Source organism: Elephantulus edwardii, unplaced genomic scaffold, assembly GCF_000299155.1.
Source record: "Elephantulus edwardii isolate Elephantulus edwardi_28Jun2011 unplaced genomic scaffold, EleEdw1.0 scaffold00320, whole genome shotgun sequence".
In the NCBI taxonomy this organism is placed as follows: Eukaryota; Metazoa; Chordata; class Mammalia; order Macroscelidea; family Macroscelididae; genus Elephantulus; species Elephantulus edwardii.
In genome coordinates this window covers 1,796,673-1,818,494 of record NW_006400070.1, presented here as the reverse complement: position 1 = coordinate 1,818,494, position 21,822 = coordinate 1,796,673, and the positions used below count along the sequence as shown (strand labels likewise).

The 21,822-nt window shown below is 39.4% G+C and overlaps 1 protein-coding gene across 1 annotated transcript in view; it reads right to left on the bottom strand.

Annotated features, from left to right (window-relative positions):
* Positions 1 to 21,822, bottom strand: part of PPM1L (protein phosphatase, Mg2+/Mn2+ dependent, 1L) — a 616,688-nt gene that overhangs the window by 24,712 nt on the left and 570,154 nt on the right. The window contains exon 3 of the mRNA XM_006901340.1: positions 15,030 to 15,191. Coding sequence (XP_006901402.1) covers positions 15,030 to 15,191 — 162 coding nt within the window. The remainder of the gene's footprint in view (positions 1 to 15,029; positions 15,192 to 21,822) is intronic.

Sequence of the window (21,822 nt, the reverse complement as noted above, 5' to 3'; positions counted from 1 at the left end):
TATTATTATTTAAAAGAGACAGACATATGCTTACTCATAAGTCATTCATCTTATATTTATCAAATATCTATTCTTTAAATGGCAATTTGGAAGATGTGAAGTTATGCAAAGCCCTCTCTAAAGTGGTTGGCATTGGAAGTGGTCACACATCTTAATAGCAATAAGAACCAAAAAGTATTCTTTAAGGGGAAGACTGGTGACTGTTAAATGCTGTACGCACACAGAGGAGGGAGAGACGGCTCCTGGTTGTGGTGATTAGGGAAGTTTGTTGTTGTGTGCTGTGGAGTCATAACCAACTCATAACTGACCTTCCAGCAGATTTTCAGAGGCATATAGAAGGAGACTGCCCATTTTTCTCCCATAGAGCAGCTGGTGGACTCAAATTGTGAGCCTTTGAGTTGGCAGCAAAACTCCTTATCCACTAGGCCACCTGAGCTCCCTGATTAGAAAAGAGTGAGCAATAAAGCTGGGTATTAAAGGAAGGTAAAACGTCTATGGGCAGGGATATAGTGAGAATATTCCAGGAAGTATGTGCAGTGGGTTAAGAGTTAGACAGACCGGGCTTTCAATTCTATTCCTTTAATTCACTAGCTGTGTGTCCACTTAACCTCCTTGAGCCTCCAGTTCCTTAGTAAACTAAGGAAGGACGTGACTGACTTCATGTAAAGAGAAAGTGTGTGTAAAGTGCTAGGCTTGGCTTCAGCACATAATGAGAATAAATGGCAGTTGATACCAGCATGACAGTTGGAGTTATAAATAGCAAGAGGAGTGGGGGCAGAAAGACCAGCATGTGTTTGGCCAACATTGGCTGCATGCTAAGAAGAAAAGGGGAAGATGTCCTAAAAGGAAAGCTAGGATCCAATAAAGGTGACAAACCAAATTTTTTTTAAGCCTTGAGCCATGGGAGGATATCAAGAATATCATCTAGGAAGAATGCAAAAGGTCATTAAAAAACAGAGGAGGAAGAAAAGACCAACATGGTTGTCAGAAGAAACTCTAAATATTGCACTGGAGCGCCAAGAAGCCAAAGCAAAGAAATTAAGATATTAAGCAATTGAACAGAAGATTCCAGAGGGCAGCAAGGGAAAACAAAGTAAAGTATTACAATAAAAGGAGCTGGAATCAGAAAATCAAAAGGGCCGAACTCACTCAGCATTTCTTAAGTTTAAGGAACTGAAGAACAAATTCAAACCTCTAGTTGAAATACTTAAGATGCTTTGGGTAGAATATTAAATGATGCAGGAAGCATTAAAAGAAGATGGAAAGAGTATACAGAGCCATTGTACCAAAAGGAATTGGTGGGCAAAGAAGAATTTCATGAAACAAAACTGAGCAAAACCCTGTGGTGATGAAGGAGGAAGTTCAAGTTGCTCTGAAAGAATTGGCAAAAAAAACAAGTCCCCAGGAACTGAGAGCATACTGATTGACATATTTCAACAGATGCTGCCTGGATGTGCTCACTAAGTTGTGCCAAGAAATCTGGAGGACAATCATCTGGCCTATTGACTGGAAGAGATCTATATTTGTTTCCATTCCAAAGAAAGGTGATCCAACAGAGTGTGGAAATTATCAAATTAATATCATTGATATCATATGCAAACAAGATTCTGGTAAAGATTATCCAAAAACGACTGGAACAGTACACCAACAGAGAACTGCCTGAAGTGCAGGTTGGATTTAAAGAAGGCCATGACACTAGAGATATTATAGCTAATGTCAGATGGATCTTGGCTGAAAGCAGAGTACCAGAGGAATGTTGATCTGTGTTTTATTCACTATGCAAAGGCATCTGACTGTGTGGATCACAATAAACTGTGGCTGACTCTGAGAAGAATGGGAATCCCAGAACACTTGATTGTGCTTATGAGAAACTTGGACCAGGAGTCAGTCATCAGAAGAGAGCAAGGAAACACTGCATGGTTCAAAATTGTGAAGGGTGTGCATCAAGGATGTGTTCTATCTCCATACCTTTTCAATCTATATGCAGAACAGATCATCCGGGAGGCAGGGCTCTAGGAGGAGAAGTGTGGCATCTGGATTGGAGGTAGATTCATCAATAATCTGCGTTATGCAGATGACACAATCCTGCTTGCTGAAACTGAGGAGGACCTGAAGCACTTGCAGCAGACAGTCAAGGACTGCAGTCTTCAATATGGATTGGAGCTCAACATCAAGAAAACAAAGATTCTCACCACTGGGCAGATTGGCAGCATGATGATAGATGATGAAGAGATAGAGCTTGTTGACAGCTTCAGTTTGCTTGGCTCTACAATGAACACTCTTGGTATCAGCAGCCAGGAAATTAAAATACAAATTTTATTGTGAAAGTCTGCTGTCAGAGACCTCTCCAAGGCACTGAGGAGCAATGATGTCAGTCTGCAGACTAAGGTGTGCCTGATACAGGCCATGGTCTTGCAATTACTTACTATGCATCAGAAAGCTGGACAATGACTAAAGATGAAAGAAGGAGAGTTGATGCCTTTGAGCTTTGGTGCTGGAGAAGAGTACTGAATATACCATGGACTTCTAGGAGAGCAAAGACATTCATCCTGGAAAGGGTGAAGCCATACTACTCCTTGTAGGCAAGGCTCTGTCAGACATACTTTGGATATGTTGCAAGGCGGGATCAGTCCCTAGAGAGAGATGTCATGCTTGGGAGGTTGGAGGGACAGTGCAGGAGAGGAAGAACCTCAATGAGATGAACTGATTCAGTCACTGGGGTAATGGGGAATAGATGTGTCGGAGACAATAAGATTAGTAAGGGATAGAGCAGGGTTTAGGGCTGTTGTACATAGGGTCGCTACGAGTTGTGACTCGACGGCACATAACAACAACAACAACAACATTATAAAATGCACCCTTGACCAAATTCTATAACTGAAGACAAATGGTTAGATTAACCTCTTTGAGATGGCATGCAAAGTTGCTTCTATAAATTTCTCATTGGTCATTTGCTCTGTCTGTGTTGTGCGTAGGGTTGTGGTGTCCGGGGAAATTGTTGATATGGTGGGAAAAATGAGAGAGGATAAAATGGAAGTGACATTTCAGAATGATATGGAATGGTGGGAGGATATCAAGAGTATAATCCACAAAGAATGCAAAAGGTCATTAAAAAGACAGAAGAGGAAAAGACTAAAATAGATGTCAGAAGAGACCCTGAATATTGCACTAGAGCACTGAGAAGCCAAAACCAAGTGAAGAAATCAAGTTAAGAAGCTGAATAGAAGATTTCAAGGGGAGATCATCAGAAGACAAGGCAACAAAATGTCCAAATAACTGGAGTCTAAAAATCAAAAGGGCCATACTCACTTGGCATTTCTTAAGCTGAAGAAACTAAAGAACAAATTCAAGCCCCAAGTCACAATACTTTAGGAAGCTATGGGTAGAATATTGAATGATCCAGGGAGTATCAAAAGAAAATGTAAAGAGTATACAGAGTCACTATACAAGAAAGAATTGGCTGACACAGAATTTAAAAAATCAATATATAACCAAGAGGCAATGGTGATGGAGGAAGAAGATCATGCTGCTCTGAAGGACTTGGCAAAAAATAAAGCCCCAGAAATTGATGGAATACCAATTGGCATATTTCTATAAACAGATGCTACCTTGTACGTGCCAAGAAATCTGGAAGACAACTGACTAAACCTGGCCAACTGACTAGAAGAGATTCATATTTATTCCCATTTCAAAAAAAAGGTGACCTGACAGAGTGTGAAAATTATTGAACTATATCACTCATTATCAACGCAAGCAAAATCCTACTGAAGATCATAAAAAAATGACTGGAACAGTACATTGACGCAGAACTACCAGAGATGCAAACAGTTTAGATGAGGCCATGGCATTACAGATATTATTGCCAATGTCAGATGGATCTTGGCAGAAAGTAGAGTATCTGTGTTTCATTGACTATGCAAAGGCATTTGACTGTGTGTATCACAACAAATTAACCTTGAGGAGAATGGGAATCCATGAACACTTGATTTATTTACGAGAAACCTATATATGGACCAGGAAGTAGTCTTCAGAACAGAGCAGGGAAACATATCATGGTTCAAATCAGGAAGGAAGTATGTCAGGGATGCATCCTTTCTCCATACCAATCTATATGTAGAACAGATCATTTGAAAGGCTGGGCTTTATGAAGAGGAATGTGACATCAGGATTGGAGGAAGACTCATCAACAACCTACATTATGCAGATGACACAACCTTGCTTGCTGAAACTGAGGAGGACCTGGAGCTCTTGCTGCATAAAGTCAAGGACTGTAGTCTTCAACATGGATTGAAGCTCAACATCAAGAAGACAAGATTCTAACCACTGGGCAAAGTGGCAGCACCATGATGGATGGAGAAGAGATTGAAGATGTTATCAGTTACAACTAGCTCAGCTCCACAATCAACACTCTTGGCACCAGCAGTCAGGAAATTAAAATACTAATTGTATTAGGTAAATCTACTATCAGGGACCTTTCCAAAGTACTGAAAAACAATGATATCAGTCTAGAGACTAAGGTGTGCCTGATTCAGTCCATGGTCTTCACAATTACTTGCTGCATCAGAAAGCTGGATAATTATTAAGGATGACAGAAGAAGAATTGATGCCTTTGAGTTGTAGTGCTGGAGAAGAGTTTTGAACATACCATGAACTGCCAAGAAAACATATAACTCTGTCTTAGGGAAAAACAAAGTTTCTCCTTGGAGGCCATCTCACATACTTGGAGCATGTGGCCAGGAGGGACGAATCCTTGGAAGAACATCATGCGTAGAAGGGTGGAGGGACAGTGCAGGAGAAGAAGTCACTAGATGAGATGGACTGATACAGTACACAGGTTCACTATGAGTCGCAGGTGACTGAATGACACATAACAACAACAACAACAACAACAAGGGGATGACAAAAGAAATGGTAACAAAGTAAATAAATCAGAAATGGTTCTTGACAAAGGCATGTGACTGTGGAAACATAACACAAGAAAAATGGACTGATCCTTCCTCCCCCATAAAAAAATATCAATAAACAAAATGGCTGAAGCAGATCACCCTTAATCGCTCAGAAACGATGCACCACCAGCTTATAAGATGGGGTCAGTGTGTCCTGACTCATTCATAGTCTGTTATAAAATTGTAACAAACCTTACAGTTTCTTTCATTTTCTTCATCTTGGTGACTTTTTGTGGCAGTGTTCTATCTAAGTCTCACACCAGAGTCAGTACTTTCTAGTTTTGACTTTAGGCAGAAAGTTTCTAGGTAGGAAGTTTCTAGTAAGAACTAGAAAGTTCTGACACAAAGAGGCCTCTGAAATTCTTTGAAAGACAGCACTGGATGCCAAGATAACATTTCCAGGTTATGGTGCACACACTAGGGTCACCTAGTGACCCCTTTCCTCTGTTAACACAAGTGAGTGGCTACCTGTATCTGAAATCTAGTGGGCTCTTATGCAGTGATGATACCTTTATCAGTAGCGAAGTCATAGTACTTGATGCCTTCAACTGGGCTCATCAAAACGTCAAAGATGCTCCTAAAATATCCCACCCCATCAACAGAAAACCTGACAAAAATGTCATTTAAAATAATCGTGCATCTCATGCAGGCACTGGGACAGGGAATTAAAATAAAATTCAAAATTTTCTGACTCAACAGTTCAGCTTCCTCCTCTGACAACTCAAATGTTGTTTAAGTTCTGGCCAGAAGCTGACCTGTGGAGATTGAAAGTCAACCTGCAGCTTAGCCCAGACAGCAGGGGTGATCCTGGGTTGAGAGACTATGCAGGGACATCCCAGCTGTGGCTGCTACTGGTAACTACTACCCACTGAGCAGGGGAATGATTTCTCCCTCCAGCAGGTATAAAAGGCCACTACAAACCTTCCCCAAAATACAGCTATGAAGAGTAATAATCACATGATAATTCTCCTTCAAATCTTCACCCAAATGTAATGTTCTTGGAGAAGCCTATACTGATCACCTTTTCAAATATTATAACTCCCTTCCAGAAAGGGCCAAAAAATATAGTAAGAGACAGAGAAAAACTATTATATCAAAGTTTAAAAGATGTAATTGTTGGTAGGAAAGAGAGAAAAAAATGATATTGAAAACTTTAATATGAAGTTGTTTTGTAATTTACAAAATACTTTAATGTATTTTAAAAAATAGTATAACCCCCTGGGACTATAGCTGTGTTATGTCTCCCAATAGCATTTACCATCTTCCATATACTATAAAATTGACTATTTTTTATGTTGGTGTGTGTCTGAACTCTCCCACAATACCCTTTACCCCATCTCCAGAGTGTGAGTTTGTGGAGTTTGTTTTGTTTTTTTATTAATAGGCAAGCATAATTTTATTTCTTTCACGTACACAAAGAAAGGTCAATGATGAAATGTTTGTTACAAACGAGCTCTTTTAAAAAATATTTTATACTGGTTTAAAAAGAATATAAATTTTATAAATGTTTTATTTTGGGGTTGATATTGTTGTATTGCAGTTGGTTGGGAGTATGGGGCTGGAATCCAGGTTGGAAGTCATCTGCAGCCACTGGATTCTACAGAGGTTTGTTTGCTAGTTCTGGTGAAGATTAGGGTGGAATGTTTACTTGCCAGTGGGTGTGAACTGGTTTGATTCAGCCTCCTATTTAAAAATGCATTTAGGCCTAAATGTTTTTCGTCAAACCTTCTTCTAAGTGGTCTGGCACTTGTCTGTCCACTTGCTGTACAGAGGTATCTCGTGGATGCTGTGATGCTAAATGCTGTGATATTGATATGTCAAATGTGATAATGGTTATACATGGCAGACAATGTTTGGTGGAGCTCCTAAATTAAAACAGGCTTGGAAGCAGGAGTGGCATCCACTTCTCAAATACCTTGCCTCCGGAAACTCTCTGAACGTAGAGAAATGATTAAAGTTATACAAGTGTTCAGGTCTTTCATTCATAGGGTCACTATGAGTCATCTACAACTCCATGGCACTTAACAACAACAACTTGGCCAAAGAGAAAGTTTTAGGGTTTCTTCTGCTATTAATTTTTTGTTTTATATTTCTTTTATAAATTATATTTTTACATCAAAGAAATAATCCACCATGACCAAGTGGGATTTATAACAGGTATGCAAGGATGGTTCAACCAATCAATGTAATTCACTACATTAACAAAGCAAAGAAAAAGAACCACATGATCCTATCAATTGATGCAGAAAAGGCCTTCAACAAAATCCAACACCCTTTCCTGAATAAAACACTCAACAAAATAGGACTAGAGGGGAATTTCTTCAACATAGTAAAATGTATTTATGAAAACCAGACAGACAACATTGTTCTCAATGGAGAGAGGTTAAAGGCATTCCCATTAAGAACAGGAACTAGACAAGGATGCCCACTCTCACCTCTCTTATTCAATATTGTATTGGAAGTCTTAGCGATAGCAATAAAACAAGAGTAGGAAATAGATGATAAGATAGTATACCTAGAAAACCCTAAAGACTCAGCAAGAAAACTATTGGACATAGTTGACCAATTCAGCAAACTAACAGAATACAAGATCAACATGAGAAAATCAGCTGTATTTCTCTACAGTAACAAAGAGAATACAAAGCCAGAACTAAGAAAAACAATAACCTCCACAATAGCTAATCACAGGATTAAATACCTGGGAATAAATTGAACCAGAAGCACAAAGGATCTATTCAAAGAAAATTACTAAACATTACTACAAGAAACAAAAAGAGATCTGGAGAAGTGGAAGAATATCCCTTGCTCACGGATATTGACTCAATATTGTGAAAATGGCAATACTACCAAAGGCAATTTACATGTTCTATGCAATCCCAATACAAATACCAACCCCATTCTTCAACAAGATGGAAAAGGCAATCTCCAGTTTCATTTGGAATGCAAAGAAGCCCCAAATAAGCAAAGCACTCCTTAAAAATAGAAAAAAGGTAGGAGGCCTCTCACTCCCTGATTTCAAATCCTTCTACACTGCCATGATGGTTAAGACAGCATGGTACTGGTACAATGACAGACACATAGATCAATGGACTAGAACTGAGAACCCAGAAATCAGCCCATCTACCTATGGTCAACTGATTTTTGTCAAGGAGATGAAATCAGTCAAGTGGGGAAACGACAGCCTTTTTAACAAATGGTGTTAGAAAAATTGGAAAACTATCTGCAGAAGACTCAAACAAGATCCATACCTCACTCCATATACAAAAACCAACTCAAGATGGATCATGGATCTATGACTAAAACCAAGGACTATAAACTTCATTAAAGAAAAGCTTGGAAGAACTCTAGAAGTCCTAATCCACAACAACAACAGTCTTCCAAGCATACTGAAAAATCTACAACCAGGAGACAATAAAATAGATTAATGGGACCTTGCAAGAGTATCTCAGTCACAAAAAGACAATTATTGCATAGTGCCACTGTTTTAGAATGGGACTGACATCAGGGTTGGGGTAAGACTGAAAAACTGGATAAATTATGTATACTGCATTGAAACAGATGAGGGAGAGAACAGTTTTAAAGCTATATATGATGGGGTGTTATGGTTATCACAAGGGTCCAGAATGAAGGTTGCATATTGGAGTGTATTTGGGGTGGGAGGGGGGGTCTGGGTAATTGTATACCAATGAAGGAATTTTTCTTTTATTTTTCAAATAGAAGAGTGAACTTGTTGGGGGGGGGAGGGAAGAAAAGTGCAACAATGAATGATGGAAATCTAAAATCTCTGTAAATGTTCATTAAAATTAATAAAATAATTTTTTAAAAAAGTTCACAGCATTTTCAGAGGCATGCTGTTTAGGAATTAGATGCCACTCCTGCTTCCAAACGCCCCGTGCATAGGAAGGGTTTTTTTCTATTTAGTTAGGTCTTTTATTGTTTTTTACAGTAGTGATGTGTAGTTTTTCTTATACAAGTTGCTTTTCTCTAGTTAAATTTATTCTCAAGTATCTCAATTTGTGGTTGGCTACTGTAATTGGTATTGCTTCCTTAGTTTCCTTTTCCACGTTTTCTTTACTACTGTAGAGAAATCCCACTGATTTCTGTATATTGATCTGATATCCTGCCACTTTAATAAATTGTTCGACTAGAAAAAAAATAATTGGCTGACACAGGAAGTTCAGGCTGCTCTGAAGTGTTTGGTAAAAAAAAAAAAAAAATAAAGCCCCAGGAATTGATGGAATGTCAACTGACATATTTCAACGAAGAGACACTGCCCTGGATGTGCTCACCAAGTTGTGCCAAAATCTGGAAGACAACTACTTAGCCATCTGACTGGAAGAGATCCATTTTTATTCCCATTTCAAAAAATGGTGATCTGATAGAATGTGGAAATTATTAAACAGTATGACTAATATCACACTCTAGCAAAATCTGGCTGGTGATTGTCCAGAAATGACTGGAGAACTACCAGAAGTATAAATGGGGTTTAGAAGAGGTTGTGGCACTAGAGGTATTATTGCCAATGTCAGATAGATCTTGGTAGAAAGCTGAGAGTACTAAAAGAATGTGTTTCATTGACTATGCAAAAGAATTTGACTGTGTGGATCACAACACATTATAGCTAACCTTGAGGAAAATGGGAATCCCAGAACACTTGATTGTGCTTATGAAAAACTTATACTGGATCAGGAGTCAGTTGTAAGAACAGAGCAAGGAAACACTGCATGGTTCAAAATCAGGAAAGGGGTGCATAAGGGATGCATTCCGTCCCCATATCCTTTCAATCTGTATGTAGAACAGATCATTTGGGAAGTAGGGTTTAATGAGGAGGAGTGTGACATCAAGACTGGAGGAAGACTCATCAACAACCTATGACATGCAGATAGATGGCACAACTTTGCTTGCTGAAACTGAAGAAGACCTGAAGTGCTTGCTACAGAAGGTGAAGGACCATAGTTTTCAATATGGATTGAAGCTCAACATCAAGAAGACAAAGATTCTCACCACTGAGCCAACTGGCAGCACCATGATAGACGGAGAAGAGATTGAGGTTGTTAGCAATTACAGCTTGCTTGGGTCCACAATCAACACTCAGTCAGGCAAAAGATGAACTGCACTGGGAAAATGTGCTGTCATGGACCACTCCAGAGTGCTGAAAAACAACGATGTCAATCTAGAGACAAAGGTGCTCCTAATCCAGGCCATGGTCTTCTCAGTTACTTTTTATGCTTCAGAGAGCTGGACAATGACTAAGGATGACAGAAGAAGAATAGATGCCTTCTAGTTGTGGTGCTGGAGATGAGTCTTGAACATACCATGGACTGCCAAGAAAACAAATAGGTCTGTTTTGGGAGAGGGTGAATCCAAATCTCTCCTTGGAGGTGAGAATTTTGAAGCTCCATCTCACATACTTTGGGCATGTGGCCAGGAGAGACTGGTCCTTGGAGAAGGACATCAAGCTCAGAGGGGAGAAGGGACAGTGCAAGAAAGGAAGACCCAGATGAGATGGATTGATACAGTATCTGGGGCAATGGGCATTGGTGTGTTGGAATTAGTGAGACTGGCTCAGGACAGGGAAGAGTTCGGAGCAGCTGTACATACGGCCACTATATATTGTGGGTGACTCAAGGACTCATAACAACAACAATATACTATATTGGTTGGTTTTTTAAATTTAAGCTTCTTGTATAGAGTCAAAAAGACCTCAAGGAGGGCCTCTGTATTTAAAAGTCAGATGTTATTATATTTTGGAGGAACATTCTTCTAAATAGTACATCACTCTTCTGTCAATATGCTGTACTGAAGTAACCTGGGGTGCTGTGATGCTGAACCTTGTGCCACTAGGGTGTCAAATGCCATAAAGGTTACCCACGGTGGACAGTTTTTGGTGGAGCTCCCAGTTTAAGACAAGTTTGGTAGCAGAGGGGGCATCCACTTTCTAAACAACATTTCTCTGGAAACTATGAACTTTGATAAACGACTATAGTTATAGAAAGACTTCAGGCCTTTTTGTTCATAGGTTATCTATGAGTTGTGCTCAACTCGATGGCAATCAACAACAGCAACAACATTGTCTCTTCCCATAGCTATCGCTGGTGTGATATATTCCACCTAGTGAGGCTCATGCATATAGTCACTGTTTATACATCAAGGTTGTTAACCATGCAAAATTCTATCACTCAAGCTCCAGCATCATTTCTATTGCCAAGGTCATATTCTCCAACTCATATTCTTTCTTTTTATACTATTTTCTTTACAAAATTCAAATACATTGTTTTTCATACACCAGATCATTCCCATTTCTCTCATTCCCTCGCCCCATCAAATTGTATTAATCATGGGGTTGTTCAATTTGATTGGGGATGGGTGGTAAGGAAAATTGAAAGAATCTGTTCTTGAAAATAATGTGTTAAGTATAAAATTTAAAAAAGTATGACCCCATAATTAATCCCCCCCATTTTCACCTATCTGCTTATACACTCCCCCCTCTTTAGATCCTCACACTCATTCTGAAAAAAAAAAAAGTTTTATACAGTATTTGTTCTTTTGGGACTGAGTTAGTTCAGTCAGCATAATGCTCTTCAGTCCCTCTCAAGTTAGGTGGTAATTTTATACTGGTTTACAACTTTATACTGGTTCATAAAGTTCATATACATTGTTTTTCACACTGGACCATTCCATCTTTCTTTAACAGTCCCTCCCTCCACACACTGTTCTTTAACTTTTGCATTCAATCATAGGAAATTGTCAACACATTGAGATTACATGTTTGATCAATTTCAGATTGCAGCAGTTTGTAAAAATCTTCTATTTCACCTTTGGCATTAGTATTTGATACCCAAATTTGAAACATGTTGTTGGGTGCCATTGAGTGAGGTATGATTCATCGTAATCTTATGGACAACAGATCTGAACTTTGTCCTATTCTGTGCCATCTTCATCATTTCTAAAACACTTTGTTACAGTCTTTGTGTCAACACATCTCATTGAAGGTCTTCCTCTTTCCCTCCACCTTTTTAAGCATTATGTTCCTCTCCAAGAAATAGTAACTTATAGCAATATGCCCAAAATATGTGAAATGAAGCTTTGTATCTTTGCCTCTAGGGAGCACTCTGGCTGCCCTTTTCTCAAGATATACCTTTTTGCTCATTTGGCAGCCCATAGGATATTCAGTACAATTCTCCAACATAAGAGCTCAAAGACATAAATTCTTTTTCTATTATCCTTATTCGTTGTCCAGATCTCAGTTGCACAGCAAGTGATTGAAAATACCATGACCTGAATAAGGCATACTTTAGTCTTCAAACTGACATCACTGTTCTTCAGTAATTTGGAGAGTTCCCTGACAGGAGACTTGCCCAGAGCAATATGTCACCTGATCTCCTGGTGAACCAAGGGTGCTGACTGTGGATCCAAGTAGGATGAAATTGTTGAAAACATCCATCTATCAATGATGTTGCTTATCCAGTCTTGAGGATTTTTGTCATCTTGAAATCTAAATGAATCCACATTAAAGGCTGTTGTTCGATCTTCTGCAGCAAGCATTTCAAGTCCTCCTCACTTTTAGCAATCAAGGTTGTATCATCTGTATAATGCAGGCTATTGATGAGTCTTCCTTTGATTTTGGTGACACATTCTTCTTCATAGAGTCCAACTTCTCGAGTGATTTGCTCAGAATACAGACTGAATAGGTATGGAGAAAGGATAAAATCCTGATGCACACCTTTCTTGACTTCAAACTATGTAGTGTTCCCTTGCTCTGTTTGGACTACAGCTTTTTATCTAGGTATAGCTTTCTTTCTTATGAGCATAATTAAGTGTCCCAAGATTCCCATTCTTCTCAATGTTAGCCACAATTTGTGGTGATCTACAAAGTCCAATGCCTCTGCACAGTCAATAGAGCACAAATATACATCCTTCTGGTATTCTCTGCTTTCAGCTATATATGAATATGACATTAGCAATGATATTCCTGGTGCCATGATTTCTTTTACATCAAGTCTGAACATCTAGTAGGTCTCTGTCTATGTACTATTTTAACCATTTTTGAATGATCTTCAGTAGGGTTTTGCCTTCATGTGATATAATTTCCATATTTTGTTGTATCACCTTTCCTTTTTTTATACATTACACTTTCCAGGAGAGATTTTATTTACACATTTGGGAAAAAAAGGATCTTTTTGTAATCAATCAGATTATATTTCATACATTCTAATTTTTTAAATTTTTTCCATGATTATGGTGTTTAATTGGGAAGTCAAAAGGTACAATTCAGTTTGGCAGCAGGAATAATTTCTCAACCAGGACAGCTTCTGAAATGTTCTCTTAGGCACTTCATTCAGCCTTCAGCCTCATGGTTTTAGGCCAGTGTTACAAAACTCTTTGTCTTACCAATTATGGCATCTTTCCCGAATCCTTCAACAAACTTAGGCAGAGGTTCCTGGGTTTAATGTCATAGGGTAGCAGTTCCAAGTCAGCTCTGTCTTACTCCCGGATCTGGCTCTCTGCTGTGTCAGGCCCAGGTCTGAGCAGAACAGAAATCTTGGGCCTTGAAGGACATGCACTCTGCATTCTCTGCCCCTTCTTTGCTAGTAGTGAGATTCTTAATTTCTGCTGCTGAGTCCACTCAATTTAATGGTAAGACTAGCCAATTACCTTGTGAGAAGACCTACCCCATTCTCATGACCCTGCCCATCCATGTAGCAAAGTCAAGCTCAATAGCTAGGAACAATGAACCCTTGACACCACATACTACTCCTGGCTTTTCTAGCTACTACCTTCCATATTTTAAGAATTAATTAACTTTCCCCCTATAATCATCTTACTACTAACTATAATTGTGAAAGCGTGTAAGTCTTTATGTCTCATGCCTTAACATTCTCATTTTTGATAGCCAATTTTTTATTTTCTTATTCCTATTGTCCAGTACTCTGAGGGCACAAGTATATCCCTTTTGCTGAAGAATCTTCTGTCAGTTTGGAAACTTTGAGCATCTGTATCCACAAAGCCCAGTCCAGAGAAATTAATAATTTTGCATCAATCAACACAAGCTCACAGTGTGAATAACCTTCTCTTCAGCTGGTTAAGTCCTATTCAACTCATTCCCAGCCAGTCATGGCTAGGTCCAAATGGGTATTAGCTATAAACTCAAGAGTCCACATTTCTCCATGAGTTCCAGACTGTCTGGTCCCTTCACTCAGCCCACATGGGGCCACATCAACAAGCCAGAAGTCCTTATGATACCTCATCCTTGAGCTAGCAACCCTTTTTCTTTTATAAATATATCTGTGCATGCTAGGTGGACAGTACTGAAGGAACACATCCAAGCCTGGCCTGTCTCTTCATTGCTGCATGCCTCCTACATCCACTTCAGTGGATCTAGGGAATCGTCATTCTTGGTAATGGTTACAAACTGGATCTCTTCCAGCTAGTTGGCCAAGCAGCTGTCCTGTAAATTTACTGGCATTATGTCATCATGGCAAATTTACTGGTGATCATGTCCAGGGCTGTATCTGTTAGCTGAAGCATGTCAATTGGTATTCCATTGATTTCTGGGGCTTTATTTTTTTGCCAATGTATTTCAGTGCCAATCAACTCTTTCTTGTAGGTATATAGATATTATCCCATCACTAATGGTACTGGATAAACTCTGAAATGTTCTTTTTTATGATGAACTTCACACTATTTCACTTCAATTTGTTATTACCAGCATCACAGACCACATTAACATTGTCATAAAAAATTTAAAAGCATATTTTGGGGAATGATTAGTAGTGTTGTGTGCCTGGAGGACAGAAAACATGCATAGGGATGTGGGAAGCAAAGGCCCAATGATCTTCACCTTTGAATTGGGAAACAGCTTTTCTGACCTTTTGGGGATCTTTGTTCCCAAAAAGTATAAGTCATTGGTCATTTATTTGATAAAAAATATTTTAAAAACTTCCGCTATTTCAGCAGCAGTCTCTTTATTCATCTACCAGTCACCGAGCAGTCAAATTTCTTATCTCCCAAGAAGCTCCTCCAACAAACCACCTGCCCACTAAACAAGATGGTAGACAATCTGAAGCATGTGTACAAACTTACCAGCTCTCTTTATTCTCTTCCTTTCCTTCAGCTGGTAAGGCTTGTGATCATGAGACAAAGGGATAGCATTCCCATCCTTATCACACAATACCCCACGTGAGTCTCCCACATTGGCCACTGTGAGATCTTTATCTGATAGCAGAGCAATCAAACACGTTGTGCCTGAAAAACAGAAGAGAGATGCAATGTAACAGGTCAGCAATGCACTGAGGTTCAGTTGCTTCTTGTGATTGTTGGGTTTTTTCAGTCATTAAAACTGTTCCTGCTGGGTGAGAATTTTACTCCAGTCACTTCCAGAGCAATAGTCATTCACTTAAGTAATACTGATCAAATCAGACAGTTCATTTTCTTGACTATGTTAGAGTGTCACTGAGAGAGTAGAGGATTACACTGTCATTTTCCCAAATTATTTTTGTCTCTGTTACCCTTCATTTAAACATATACTATATTTAAAATTATTAGAAGAGAATACAAATCAGCTTGACACTTCAGACAAAAGATACATAATTTTTTCATCTTATTCACAGAGATTCTATCAAGCTCCAAAAGAAAGTGGTGGGCTTCTCCATGGGAGGGGGCCTGGATGAGCCTGGAAATTACAGGTCTATGGGGATGAGAGGGAACTGTGTGGGAATACAAAGAACTTTTATGAAAAGACTGGTAAGCAGAACAATTTAGCTCCAGAGTGTGGCAGGGAAGTCTAAGAATATGAAAGCAGAAATATCAGGATAATACCAGAAATAAGTCCCAGGTAGACAAGAGGTGGGTGGTTGGAGTCAGAAAAGAGGCAAGACTGAAGATCTGCTCACTTGTATGTAGTTCAGGCAAGCCAAACAGAGGAGCTTTTCTAATGGGCCAATGCACCTCATGTGCAGCCACCATCTGTCAGTAGAGGCTTGTGGGTTTGCTATTTTATGTAATAGCTTTTAGTAAAGATTCCAGACTAAGATGGACTAAGAAGAAGAGTTTGATTATCTACTTCTGGAAATTAGTCTATGAAAAATTTAAAGATCACAATGGTTCGCTCCCCAGCTAATCATGGAGATAGGCAAGACCAGGTAGTGTTTCTTTCCACTGTGCATGGGGTCACCATGAGCAGGGGGCAAGAGGATGGCAGGTAACAGAAAGAGCATGGCAGGTAACAGCAAGAGTATGGCTTGAGGCAGTTAAGCCAATGTAACTCTTGAAGCTGTCTTTATGTATAGTACTCTTCTCACTCTGCAACTCTGCACAATTTCTGAGTCAACACACATGAGTTTGACTTCCACTATAATCCAAATCTATATTTCTAGACTGAGTGATATTCGTGAGGTCTATACCAAATACTGACTAAGCATTTTCATCTTTCTGTACCAGAGGCAGCTCACAGTGACAAGATAGTGGCAAAAGGCAATGAGTAGGCATTCTCCCTACCCCAAAACCATCTGCCACCCAAAATCAAACCAAATACCACCCAGTAAATTCTAACCAGATAGAACAGGCCTATAGGATTTCCAAGGTTATAATTTTTAGAATTGCTGATGTTTCAAACCGCTGCTCTTAATCAGTATCCTATCAGGGCTCATCAACAAGCATGTTGGCTTCAATTCCCTCCTTATCCATGCAGAAGCATTCATTCACTTCCTCTCATTCTCTATGACTTATCCATTGACAAATGTGTCTCCTACTCCCTATCCCTGTATTTATTACATTACTTCAGAGTCTCATGAATTGTGCCCATTCTGATGCTTCTAGTGTATGTTCTGCATTGTCTCTGCAGTGATCTTTTGTTAATACGTCACCGCTATTGTCAGGCACTACTGAGTCAACTCAGACTCCTAGTGATCTCAGGTACAACAGATCAAAACCTTGCCCAATTCTGTATAATATTCACACTCTGAAACCCATATGTAAAAAAAAAATCAATTATGGTCAGTCAGAATCCACTCTTAGCTGATCCTCCCACAGGTTTTCCAAGGCTCCGAATAAAACCTTTCTCTCATAGACAGAGAAATCTCTGATAGATTTGAACCCTCAGAAAGGCACTGGCATTTAGGTTAGCAGTGAAACTCCCTATGGACTTGTGAACAGATCTCCAACCACATATTAAAGTAAGCCGATTGTTTTAGAAATGCCCCTAATCCCTTTCAAAAGTATTATAAAGCAGCTCAACACAGCTAACAAATACAAACAGAGAAGCTCTAGCTGTAACAGTAGTGGAGAGAGCCTCAGAACTCAGCCAGGTGGTTCTGGCCCTTTCCTAACAGTGGTCTCAAAACATTTCTCTTGATTCCCTAGGACAGCACTGAAAATAGTGGGGGAAATAAATTATTAAAGTCACTGGCTTATGAAAAAGGCCTATCCTCTCCAATGTGGCATATATTCCTTCAGTCTCTCTTCCATATTGTACTCTGGACGTGTGAAACGATCAGAATTCTCGACTGCACCGGGTTCTTTCACATCTATGTGCCTCTGTCCATAATTCTTCTGTTTGGATGTGGACTGGTAGTTTTTGGAAAGGTAAAAGAGACATACAGGAAATGACATGTCTTTCAATGTTCCTCTTCATGTGTTTCCCAGAACAATGGCAGCACTGACGGCTAGGCAATCCTGAAGAATGGGAGAATAGAGAAGAGCCTGGGTCCCCTATAAAGCCACAGAACTGCTGAACCATGCTCTAGACATCTTTTTCTACACAAAAAATGTCTTTACTCTCTAAAGCTTTTAAAGTTATAAATTTTCTGCCTTTCAACATCCCATCTGATTCAGGTTTTTTAAACAAGAGATCAGAACATTTCTACTTTGATTTATCCACATTTTATGGTTATACTAAGATTTATGACTTGCCAATTCCTTTATCAAGAACACAATTCCACTGTTTCTATGAGTAAATAAGAGTCATTGGAGAAATTCAATATCAGTAGGGAAAACTACTGTTAGGTGCTGATTACGGAACTGACCATGAACTATTCATATGCAAGTTGAAATTAAAGCTAAAGAAGATAAAATCAAATCCACAGGAATAAAAATTTGACTTTGAGTCTGTTCCACCTGAATTTAAAAACCAACTTAGGAACAGGCTTGAAATCTTGAACACAAATGAATGAAGAACAGATGGGCTGTGGAAGGATATCATCCATGAAGAGGGAAGAAGTCATTACAAAGACAGAATGAGAAGAAACCAAAATAGATGTCAGAAGAGACTCAGAATATTGCACTAGAGTTCTGAGAAGCCAAAGCAAAGGGAAGAAATCAAGAAGTTAAGGAGCTGAACAGAAGATTTCAAAGGGTAACACAGGAAGACAAGACAAAGTATTATAATGAAATGTGCAAAGAACTGGGGTTCGAAAATCAAAACGGCTGAATTTGCTTAGCATTTCTTAAGCTGAAGGAACTAAAGAACAAATTCATGCCTAGAGTTGCAATACTTAAGGATGCTATGGGCAGAATATTGAATGATCCAGGAAGCATTAAAAGAAGATAAAAAGAGTATACAGAGACACTGTACCCAAAACAATTGACACAGAAGAATTTCAAGAAAAAACATATGATCAAGAGGCAATGGTGATGAAGGAGTAAGTTTAAGCTATTCTGAAGGACTTGAAAAAAAAATAAAGCCCCATAAACTGATGGAATACCAAATGACATATTTCAACAAACAGATGCTGCCCTGGATATGCTCACCAAGTTGTGCCAAGAAATCTGGAGGACAACTATCTGGCCAACTGACTGGAAGATATCCATATGTATTCTCATTCCAAAAAAAAAGGTGACCCAACAGAGTGTGGAAATTATTGTGCAATATCATTCATATCACACACAAGCAAAATCCTGCTGAAGATCATAGAAAAATGACAGGAACAGTACATTGACAGAGAACTACCAGAAATAGAAACTGAGTGTAGAAGAGGTTGTGGCACTAGAGACATTATCACCAATGTCAGATAGATCTTGGCAGAAAGCAGAGGACCAGAGAAATATCTGTGTTTCACTGACTATGCAAAGACTGTGTGTATTATAACAAATTGTGGTTATCTTGAGGAGAGTGGGAATCCATGGACTTTTGATTGTGCTTATGTGAAATCTATTCTTGTACCAGGAAGCAGTCCTCAGAACAGAGCAGGAAAACACTGAGGTTCAAAATCAGGAAGGGCGTGCATCAGGGATGCATCCTGTCTCCATAACTTTTCAATCTATATGCGGAACAGATCATTTGGAAGGCTAGGCTTTATGAGGAGAAATGTGGTATCAGGATTGGAGAAAGACTAATCAACAACCTATGTTATGCAGATGACACAACCTTGCTTTCTGAAATTGAAGAGGATCTGAAACACTTGCTGCTGAAGGTGAAGGATTGTAGTCTTCAATATGAATTGAAGCTCAACATCAAGAAGGCAAAGATTCTCACCACTAGGCCAACTGGCAGCACCATGATAGATGGAGAAGAGATTACGGTTGTTAATCTCATAGCTTGCTTGGCTCCACAATCAACACTTGATACCAGCAGTGAGGAAATCAAAAGATGAATTACATTTGGTAAATCTACTATCAGGGACCTTTCCAGAATACAAGCTACAATGTCGGTCTGGAGACTAAGGTGTACTTGGTCCAGGCCATGGTCTTTGCAATTGCTTGCTATGTATCAGAGAGCTGGACTGTGACTAATAATTGATGCCTTTGAGTTGTGGTTCTGGAGAAGAGTCTTGAACATTACATGAACTGCCAAGAAAACAAATGGTCTGTCTTGGAGAGGGTTAAACCAAGTTTCTCCTTGAAGGCTAGGATTTTGAAGCTCCATCTTACATACTTTGGGCATGTGGCCAGGAGGGACTGATCCTTGGAGGACATTATGCTCAGAAGGGTGGAGAGACAGCACAAGAGAGGAAGACCCTGGATGATATAGACTGATTCAAAACTAGGGTAATGAGGGTGTGTTGGAGTTAGTGAGACTGGCTCAGGACAGGGAAGGCTTCAGAGCGGTTGTACATATATAGTCATTAGGAGTCACAGATGATTCAACAGCACATAACAACAACAACAACAACTCATGATGATTATTCCAAGACAATAGTAAGTTGAGAAAATATGAACTGTGCCTATGGTATCAGCAGAATCTTAGAGCAGCTTAAATTAGTAAGTTCCTGAAGGCACCTAAAAGGGAAGAAGCAGGAATTAGTTAATTATTTCTCTCTTTAAACAGATGAGGAAATTGAGATTCTGAAGGACACTCAAATGTCCCATATGCATACTTACAAAGCTCAATGTATATGTGTTGAAAACCCAAGAAAACAGAATACAGAACTAGAAATGCTAATAATAATGACAGATCTTGCTGTCTAAGCATTTTACTACACATTATTTATTTGTTGTTGTTGTGTACCATCGAGTTGGAACTGACCAAGAGTTGACTGACCTTCCGGGGGAGTTTTAGAGGCGGTTAATCGCACAGGAGGAAATTGTTCATCTTTCTCCACAAAATATCGGGTGGATTAGACTCACTTGCCTTCAGGATTGCAGTACAACTTCTTGCCACTAGGCCACCAGAGCTCCCTTGTTGTTGTTGTTATTATGTGCCATCGCGTCACTTGCGACTCATAGCGACCCTATGTACAACATCCCTAAACTCTGTTCTGTCCTGTGCCAATCCCACCAACTCCGACACACCCGTCCCGATTACCCCAGTCACTGAATCAATCTACCTCATAGGGGGCCTTCCCCTTCTGCGCTGTCCCTCCACCCTACCAAGCATGATGTCCCTCTCCAACGACCTGTCCCTCCTTGCAATATGTCCATAGTATGTTAGACAGAACCTTAGAATCCTTGCCTCCAAGGAGCAGCCTGATTTGACCCTTTCCAGGATGAATCTGTTTTCCTAGCAGTCCATGGTACCCTCAATAATCTTCTCCAGCATCACAGCTCAAAGGCATCAATTCTCCTTCTATGCTCCTTAGTCACTGTCCAACTCTGTGATGCATAACAAGTGATAGCAAAGACCAGGGCCTGTATCAGACGCACCTTAGTCTCCAAAGAGACACCATTGCTCCTACGTGTTATTTATTAGGTTTACAGTATATAACTTCAACTTAACTACTCTGTGAGTTAGGCATATTACAGAGGTTTTATAGATGATTAACATCTGTCCAGGTCTCACATCTGGATTTTTATTTCATTAAGTCACATTACTGGCAAATAACATTACTTCAGATCCTACAATGTTTCCCCCTCTCCACAGAGGAATGAGTTCTGGGGCCAAATTTTGTATTATTATGTTTAGGATCATTTCTATCACCTCAATCCTTCTAGAGGTGTGTAGCATGAAAAAAATCTGTAAATTAGTAAAGAATGTGCAACATGAATTTCATTAATATAACTGTAACTCTCTGTTAGAAGAAATAAAGTAATTACATTTAAAACTCTCAGTAATGATTCATCAAAAACCATCTGAATTGTTCTGGGCCTCAAGAGCAAACCACCAAAAATCATTGTCTTCATCTTGTTGCGTTTCCAAGACTGTAAATGTTTGTGGAAGAAGAGTGTCTCGTCTTTCTTCCACAGAGTGACCTATGAGTGTGAACTACCACCTTATGGTTAGCAATTGAATTCTTTAATCAATTTCCTACCAGGGCTCCTTCCTCAGCACAGGAGGTGTGGATTAAGTGAGGGTCCCTGAGTGGTACAATAGGCTGCTTACTGTCAGGCTGATGGTTTGAGTCTACCTTGAAAGAAAGGCCTGCTGATTCACTTTCAAAAAAATCACATATTAACATCCTTACATAGCACAATTTTGCTCTGGCACATATGGTGTTGTCATGAA